The sequence below is a fragment of the Triticum dicoccoides genome, chromosome 5A (genome assembly GCF_002162155.2).
Source record: "Triticum dicoccoides isolate Atlit2015 ecotype Zavitan chromosome 5A, WEW_v2.0, whole genome shotgun sequence".
Classification (NCBI taxonomy): domain Eukaryota; kingdom Viridiplantae; phylum Streptophyta; class Magnoliopsida; order Poales; family Poaceae; genus Triticum; species Triticum dicoccoides.
Genome location: NC_041388.1, coordinates 304,573,065 through 304,582,035, shown reverse-complemented (window position 1 = coordinate 304,582,035; position 8,971 = coordinate 304,573,065). Strand labels below are relative to the sequence as shown.

Sequence of the window (8,971 nt, the reverse complement as noted above, 5' to 3'; positions counted from 1 at the left end):
GTATGTTTGTTAGAACGGCGACAATTTGAAAGCATGTAATGTAGAAACTGTACCGGATATTATGGAGATTTCTGTAGTTTCATACGACTTGCTTTGGTCCACTGGCACAACCAACATAAGCTGTATGTTCTGATCCTTGCTTGTAGATCTGTTGATGGGAAAAGAATGATTGCAACCTTGGGAATGCTGCAAAGATTATGATTGTTTGCCCCTGAAACCATTTGTAGACAATAACTTGCATCTTTCTTTGACACTTGGGGAAAGTCAACAAATAATTTATTAGGAAAACAATGCTTTTGCTGTTTGGGTTGTGTAAAGCATATGCTATTTGAAAGTCAACAAATAACTTGCATCTTTCTTTGACCTCTTAAATTTGTTGTGCTGTACGAGACTTTGATTTCTTTTCCTTCAGTGATCATGTCCAGCACGGCAATGAATCCACATTTACTGATCGTGCAAGTTAAATCAGTCATGTGTTTCAGTGTGCTGCCTTTCTAAACTTTGACCTCTGATATCAATGAAATCTTTGCAGTCATATTAAATAGTGATTGATTTCATGGAAGTGCCCCTGAAATTTTATGCGTCTTCCGTAATTCTCACTTTTGTATTAATATGTTGCTGTGAAACCAATGGTCGTATGTATTGGAGTTGTATGGATGTCTTGAAATTTGTCTATCTTGAAACTATGGTTGTAATAGGTTGACATATCTAAATCCTTTTAAGGGAGGAGATTTGGTTGATCTCTCATTGAAACACCACTCTGCCATTCTCACTTGCTCTTGCCTTTGATCATGCAACATATTTTGTACTACAGGACACATCTGTGTGTGCGCGTACTCAGTTCTAGTGGTCACACTGTCCTAATCTTCTGTCTTGATTTGCAGTTGTAGAAGTAACTGATTAGCCTGATGGCTATGGTCGATGAGCCTCTCTATCCAATTGCCGTGCTGATAGATGAGCTTAAAAATGAAGATATTCAATTGCGCCTGAACTCCATCAGAAGACTTTCCACTATTGCACGGGCACTTGGAGAAGAAAGAACCAGGAAGGAACTGATTCCTTTCCTCAGCGAAAACAATGATGATGAAGATGAGGTGCTTCTTGCAATGGCTGAAGAATTGGGTGTGTTCATTCCTTATGTTGGGGGTGTAGAGCATGCTCATGTTTTGCTCCCACCATTGGAGACATTGTCTACGGTGGAGGAAACTTGTGTCCGAGACAAAGCAGTTGAGTCGTTGTGCCGTATTGGTGCACAGATGAAAGAAAATGACATTGTTGACTATTTCATTGCAGTAGTAAAGGTAATGCATTTATACAGTGAGACATTCAATTGATTGTTGTCAAATATTTGTGGCACTCCTTGACCTCATCATTATATGCCTTCTGTAATATATATGTTTGCATGATATTTCTACTTCTTGCCTTTTAGGTAACTGCGTTTGCATTGTATTCTTCTGTATAGTGACTTGCTCCAACATATGGCTGTTAATTGGAAATACTGCTGTACTCTTTAAAGAAATATAAGACTTTTTAGATATATTTCTTTACCGAGAGAGTACTTAGATAAATGTAGCAATGCAGTTTTATTTTCTGTTGATATCTTTATGCCTGTTCGTTCAACCAGTCTTTACTCTTTTCAGAGGCTAGCGGCTGGTGAGTGGTTTACAGCTCGAGTATCATCCTGTGGTCTTTTCCATATAGCCTATCCAAGTGCCACCGATCCGTTGAAAACAGAACTGAGGACTATTTATGGCCAGTTATGCCAAGATGACATGCCTATGGTCAGAAGGGCAGCTGCATCAAATCTTGGGAAGTTTGCTGCCACTGTTGAACAGAGCCATTTGAAGACAGAAATCATGTCGATCTTTGATGATCTTACCCAAGATGGTACTTTCTTCTACATCTTTGACATACTGTTTAATGAAATAATTCTCTAGTTCAGGCAAATAGTTACCTGTTCAAAAAGTGGAATAGAACACATGTATTGTAGTTTCTGATGTTGCCATCAAACAGTTATTGTGTTCTCTGAATGATTGTGTTTGTAATCATGCGGTCTCCTCATTAATCTGCCGTGGAGATCTTTTATTGATTTTTCAGTGATTGTGCTTACTAGCGTAGTCAGTGATTGTTACATGTAGCTTATCTCTAGCTTTCTTGCAATTAATTTGACATATTTTTTCAAGTACCATTTAGTAGTTTATCTTTTTGTATGGTGGTAGCGCATGTTCCTAATTTTCCGATTCTGCTTTATTATTGTTAATTTATATAGGGTCTCAAGTAGTCCTGTATGGCAGTGTGGTGTAGTACGGTTAGGTTCCTTGTGATTTGTTATGAATCCTTTAGGACTGAAACCAAAAGTATCCTGCTATATTTTATCTTCTTCATTCTGAACATGATATCAGTCTGCCTATGCTCCAAGATATCAAAATAAACTCTTAAAACTCTGGGACTATTCTTTTATACTTGAATGTACCAAAATATCAATATATGTATGAGCCATAAAACTAGCTCCTGGAACTTTCTTGTCCAACATTTTGTACAATGGTAAACGAGTCGAGAGTTTGAGACATTGATTACACGCTGTTATTGGCCTTCATTTGCAGATCAAGATTCAGTACGTTTATTGGCAGTTGAAGGCTGTGCCGCTCTTGGAAAATTGTTAGAACCCCAAGATTGTGTAGCCCATATCCTTCCAGTCATTGTTAATTTCTCCCAGGTACATTACTGACATAACTAATAGTCTTTGTATGGTATTGTTATATAACTTTGTGATTGCTACAGTTTCATGTTACCCAGAACTGCTTATTTGTTTAACTCTGTTGTTAAGTTCATCATCATGGTTGTGCTGCTACTAACACTTGTTCCATAACTCCTCTGTTAGGATAAATCTTGGCGTGTCCGTTATATGGTTGCAAACCAGTTGTATGAGCTCTGCGAGGCAGTTGGCCCCGAGCCTACAAGGTTAGTGACCTTCTTCATCAATTGTAACATACTTGAATTTTTAATATTTGTGAAGTGTATTTTGATTTCCACGGGCTAGTTGTTATATTACATGTAAATACATATATTTAATCTGATTGGTTGATGACTTGATGTGTTCATATATTTGTTAACAGAGCGGACCTGGTGCCTGCATATGTTCGCCTCCTCCGTGATAATGAGGCTGAAGTGCGGATAGCAGCTGCCGGAAAAGTTACGAAGTTCTGTAGGATATTAAGTCCACAGCTTGCAATTCAGCACATTCTGCCGTGTGTTAAGGTGCGGCCGGGGCAGTTACTGAGAATCATTTGTATTCTGCTGCTGTTATTGTCAATAGACTAACTCTTGCCAATTTCATCTGCAGGAATTGTCATCAGATTCGTCTCAGCATGTTCGCTCAGCTTTGGCTTCAGTCATCATGGGAATGGCCCCTGTCTTGGGGAAGGTGCGAGCAATGATGCATCCATAATTCTTGAATTGCCTTTCAGTTTTGCAAACATGTTTACAGACAAATTAATGCTCTTTTACATTTTAATGAATATCCATCTGGTGGCTCTAGACCTATGAATATATTTTATAAATACCTGTTTCCATTATCATTTTACTCTTGTGACCTGCCATATGAAAGTAGTATTCGCCGTTTATACTGAAATTTTAGCGAGACATGGCGCATAATCACTTCTTTGAATTGTTGTTATCCTGGATTTCTCAGCATGTCAGCTAGAACAATGCAGATGTTTTTGGTTTGTGTTCCATATGCACTGGTCCATTTGCCAGTTACATGTACATGTTTTGTGACGGTATTTTGCATCCAGTATCCAAAGACTTGTCCTTTATTTACTCTTCTATTGCTAGTTGCTACAAATCAAATCTGTTTATTTCGTATATCTGTGTGATACTACTATAATTTGTTGCCAATAGTTTCTGCTCTAAATGCAATTACTATCAACAATCCATCATCGTTCTTTGCTGAAGGATGAATTTCGTATATCTTTGTGTGATACTACTATAATTTCGTATATCTTTTGCTTTCTGCAGGATGCTACCATTGAACAACTTCTTCCTATTTTTCTTTCTTTGCTGAAGGATGAATTTCCTGATGTTCGACTGAACATAATCAGCAAGCTTGATCAAGTTAATCAGGTCAGTACTATTTTTGTTTCTTGCTTCTCTTGCAATTAATAGCTGGTTTGTTTGTGAATCTTTGGTACGCTTCCAGCATGATATTCTTTGCTTTACCCCAGTGTAAGTACTATTTTTGTTTCTTGCTTCTCTTGCAATTAATAGCTGGTTTGTTTGTGAATCTTTGGTACGCTTCCAGCATGATATTCTTTGCTTTACCCCAGTGTAACTGAGATTGATCTTACCACTTTGTTTACCCCAAATACAAGGGACATGTGCAAAAGTTGGCTACTATACAACTGAGATGACTCGGTGTTAACCCACTTGCCCTAGGTCTTTATCTGCAACCCCATGGGTCGTAACACTTTGCACTTCCCAATATAATAAGTTTGCGATAAATACATGTCATCTGGCACCAAAATACGTTTCTGAGCGAAGGTCGTACTACCATTCAAAGCCATTTTTACACCAATTCCCCCTTTCACTCCCCCCACCTCCCTTTGGCTATTGCAATTGCCATTAATCAGTATGGGACTAAAGTAACACTCGCCGTTAAATGTATCATGTGGTATAATAAAGATGAGTAATGCCATATTTTGCCTGTATTATGGTGAGTGTAACGTTCTGAGACGACGTACATACGAAAACAGAAGGAGTAGCAGCTATCCCCTTAATCAAGTCTGTTTCTCCTATTGACTGATATTTGCTGTATTTTTCCCTTGGCCATTTCACATTTTCTGATGCTTTTGCAATCTTTCAGGTCATTGGAATTGACTTGCTGTCGCAATCTCTATTGCCGGCTATTGTAGAACTTGCGGAGGATAGGCACTGGAGGGTTCGGCTTGCAATAATTGAGTACATCCCTCTGCTGGCTAGTCAGTTAGGTGTTGGGTTTTTTGATGACAAGCTGGGGGCACTTTGCATGCAATGGTTGGAAGATAAGGTATACACTATTCTGATATCTAAGCACATGTTTGGTTCAAGGTTGATTTTCCCACAGCTAAGGTTAGGCAATGTGTGTATTCCTATAAATGTGGCCAATAAATTAGATTCCAGGAATGGCAAAAGATGGGAAAATTTTGTATTGACACATGGGCCATATGTGACACATGGGCCATATGTATAATAAATTGTGCCAACTAACAAAACACACATCTAAGAAACTGTTGTGCTCCTAAGGTTTTAGGCGTGGCAAAGCCCCTTTGTTTCTTTGATTTTTTTTTGAAATAAACAAAGCAGTACACTGCTGCAATTTTGGCATATGACCTCAAACATTTTGTTCCAGCGTATAGCAGTACATTGCTGCGATTTTGGCATATGACCTCAAACATTTTGTTCCAGCGTATAGCAGTACACTGCTGCGATTTTGGCATATGACCTCAAACATTTTGTTCCAGCGTATAGCAGTACATTGCATGAGGAGCACATGTGATATTTAACAACTTTCACATGTGATTTTCCCCTCATTTACCAGTAATTGACTGAACTCGGTGTTCAGTTTTAGTGAAATTCGATGCACTTTGCCGGTTGGCTTGCATATTTTCTGTAGTCATAAACAAAATGCGGCTTACATCTTTTCTCTGGTTAAGATTGATATACACTCCCTCTGTTCACTATTATATTCTAACTTTATGCTGAATCGGATGTATATAGATACATTTTAGTGTGTTTGTTCACTCATTTCAGTCCGTATGTAGTCCATACCGAAATATCCAAAACATCTTATAATAGTGAACGGAGGGAGTAATAAACAAGAGGCTGTCACTCTACCTATAAATGCAGGAATGGTTAACCAGAGTTTGAATTTCAGGTTTTCTCGATCAGAGAAGCTGCCGCAAACAACTTGAAGCGCCTGGCGGAGGAGTTCGGTCCAGAGTGGGCTATGCAACACATAATTCCTCAGGTTCTTTATGTACTATCTAAACACTAGGCATACTTTAAACATGCACTAAAGCTGGCACACCCGCAGCTAAGCAGGCATCTTGTTGTGGGGTTTCATATTTAAGTCTGAACAGGTTCAATCATTGCTTAGTGAAAAATATTAAAAGTACCTTTTGCATTAATGATGTTTTGATACAGGCTAGAAAATCTGTACTTTTTTTTACTCTGCATACTGGACTAGACCATCTGTCTTGAAAGCTTACATGTTCTATTTTCTAGGTGTTGGAGAAGATAAACAACCCACATTATCTGTATCGCATGACCATCCTGCAAGCTATCTCATTGCTAGCCCCTGTCATGGGTGCAGAAATAACATGCCAAAAGCTGCTCCCTGTCGTCATTAATTCCTCGAAGGACAGGTGAGCGGCAACTAACATAATTGGCAGAACTCAATAATTTTAGTGCTTTGCTGACATACTTCTGAACTTTCAGAGTGCCGAACATCAAGTTCAATGTTGCGAAAGTTCTGCAGTCGCTTGTACCAATCCTTGATCAATCTGTGAGTTCTTCAGTTTCTTCTGCATGATCCCATTTTTGCTGTATAGTTCGGTTTATGGATTATTGGGGAATATCATGAATACTAACTTTGCAGGTTGCTGAGAAGACTGTGAAGCCATGCCTCGTCGAGCTGAGCGAGGACCCTGATGTGGATGTACGATACTATGCAAACCAGGCCCTTCAGGCGTGTGACCAGATCATGATGTCTAGCTAACTAAGCTACTGTCGTCACGGTTCTTTAGAAGCTATTCTTAGTCCAGCTTGGAGTACATGTAATTTACCCTTAAGAGTCTGAGAGTTCTTTCTAGCCCAGTAATTTACCTATACTTCCATGCTGATAATGGATGGGCTCTGTTCCCCTTTTGTTGTTATTAATGTTGTATAATTGAGCAACGAGACACGTTGTTTTGATGGTGTGCTTAAATTGATAGTTTGAACTTGATTTCTGTCATTGCATGTGTTGGGTGTGCTTTTACCGAATGCAACCATTGTCCGTTGTTTCTGACTGTACTTTTGTATTTTTAAATTTCTGCTATTATCTTGGAGGTGGATGAAATGCCCATGAATCAACTGGTAACGTGCAAGTACTATTTAATTCAACTTTGTTAATAGCCCATAGTTAAGGTTTCAACAGCTTGACTGTTTTTAGAGCATCTCCAATAGAAAAGATGCAAATTGGAGATGTAAAACAGGAGATGTAAAAATTTACATCTTCAAAAAGTGGCTTTTGCATCTTCAAAGAAGGGCGGACTTCAACAGAAGATGCAAAACGAATATAAAGAGTAACTCCAATAGAAGATGCAAACTAGAGATGTAAAACCGGCGTGTGACTGCTGTGAAGCTGCCGCCAGCCGCATTTGCACATTAAATTTTCATAATTCTATACACTGAAGTGCATCATCGACCATAATTTTAAATACTACAAGTAAAAGTCAATTGTCTCAAACGAAATTGTTGGCCCAACAAATGAAAATGCACACACATTACTCAATTTGCGTCCTCTTTGTTGCCACTAGTGCCATTGTCGAGGGTGGTATGATCATCATCAATGGCTTCTTTCTCGACGTTTTCTTGTGTTGAAGTCTTGTTGCCGCGAACTCCACCATAAGCACATTCATTGCCATCTTCCATGCCGCTCATGTTGGCACCGAAGCCACATCCCATGCCACTCATCATGTTGCCGCTGAAGCCACCTTCCGTGCCGGTCATGTTGCCGCTGAAGCCACTTCCCATTCCACCTCCCATTACTCTGAAGCCACCATCCATGTTGCCACCAAAGCCACCTTCCATGTTTCCACCAAATGCACCATTCATGGCACCACCCATCATGTTCATGTACCCTCCCATTCCACCTCCCATTCCTCCTCCCATGGCACCTTCCATTCCTCCTCCTATTCCTCCTCCCATCATGCTTCTCATGAGCATTTGCTTTTTCATGAGCATTTCATCGCGACAAAGTTCGGCATACGCCTTTGCCTTGGCATCAAGAGTTGATGTGTCCATGAACATAAACTCGAGTGCCTTCTCCTTGACTATCTTCATCTCCTCGGCCGTCGCCTTTCTCTCCTCAACCTCAACCTTTCTCTCCTCGGTCGCCGCCAACCTCTCTTCGGCCGCCGCCCTCTTCTCCTCGGCCGTCGCCCTCTTCTCCTCGGTCGTCGCCCTCCATCGCTAGGCTTCACTCCTCCCCTCAATTTCTTTGAGCTTCAACATTTTTTTCTTCCGCATACTCTTTCCTAGCCGTGACAATGGCACCAAATCCATCCTTGAGATCATTGTCTCCGGCCTTGGATCCCTTCACTTTCTTAGTTCCATCGGGCCTATATGATTTAGTCACCGAGTGAGGAGTGGGTCTCCTTCTCTCCTCACCCGGGCCATCTTCTTCATCCTCCACCACCACACTTTTCTTCTTCGAAGCATCAAAAACTTCTCTAGTTTGCACTTCTCCTCATCCTTGAGCTCTTTGAAGCAATGATGGAAAGTGAAAACTTCTCCTTTCTTCTTCCTCTTCTCTCCATGGTCGTTCCTCTCTCTAAATAATCCTTGCGCAATCATTTTCTACAAGAAAACAATCAAGATGTCATCTTCAAATTAGTGAACATTTCAATATTTGCGGAAAGTAGAGAAAGCACACATGAATAGCAAATGATTATGACCAAGTCACCTTCACCACAACCACTTGGGTTCATGCGATCAACATTTGCCAAGCAATCCTCCCACTTTTCACATTCGGCATTGATGGCGCCCCAACGTTGACGAAGGGAGTCACTTGAGCGATAGTGGCCGCTAGTGTTATGCGCATCCAAGAAATCCTTGATGTGTTGCCAATATGTGACGACGGATTGGTCGATCCCAATGGTTGCATCTTAAGAGACTTTCTTTCAAGCGATGCAAATCAACACATCTTCGGTGCCGGTATAATTTGCGGTTC

At 40.3% G+C, this 8,971-nt stretch overlaps 1 protein-coding gene across 2 annotated transcripts in view; it reads left to right on the top strand.

Annotated features, from left to right (window-relative positions):
- The window catches only part of LOC119301141 (serine/threonine-protein phosphatase 2A 65 kDa regulatory subunit A beta isoform), a 7,914-nt gene extending 923 nt beyond the window's left edge, over positions 1 to 6,991 (top strand). The window contains exons 2-13 of one of the 2 annotated variants that reach the window (XM_037578046.1): positions 885 to 1,301; positions 1,641 to 1,887; positions 2,604 to 2,716; positions 2,882 to 2,961; positions 3,117 to 3,258; positions 3,344 to 3,424; positions 4,018 to 4,122; positions 4,862 to 5,044; positions 5,912 to 6,004; positions 6,262 to 6,401; positions 6,475 to 6,541; positions 6,647 to 6,991. In XM_037578046.1, the coding sequence (XP_037433943.1) occupies positions 909 to 1,301; positions 1,641 to 1,887; positions 2,604 to 2,716; positions 2,882 to 2,961; positions 3,117 to 3,258; positions 3,344 to 3,424; positions 4,018 to 4,122; positions 4,862 to 5,044; positions 5,912 to 6,004; positions 6,262 to 6,401; positions 6,475 to 6,541; positions 6,647 to 6,754 (1,752 nt within the window). In that variant the 5' untranslated portion in view covers positions 885 to 908 and the 3' untranslated portion in view covers positions 6,755 to 6,991. Of the gene's footprint in view, positions 1 to 884; positions 1,302 to 1,640; positions 1,888 to 2,603; positions 2,717 to 2,881; positions 2,962 to 3,116; positions 3,259 to 3,343; positions 3,425 to 4,017; positions 4,123 to 4,861; positions 5,045 to 5,911; positions 6,005 to 6,261; positions 6,402 to 6,474; positions 6,542 to 6,634 lie in introns of both variants that reach the window. The other variant, XM_037578045.1, reaches the window with a different exon arrangement.
- Positions 6,992 to 8,971: the final 1,980 nt, after the last annotated feature.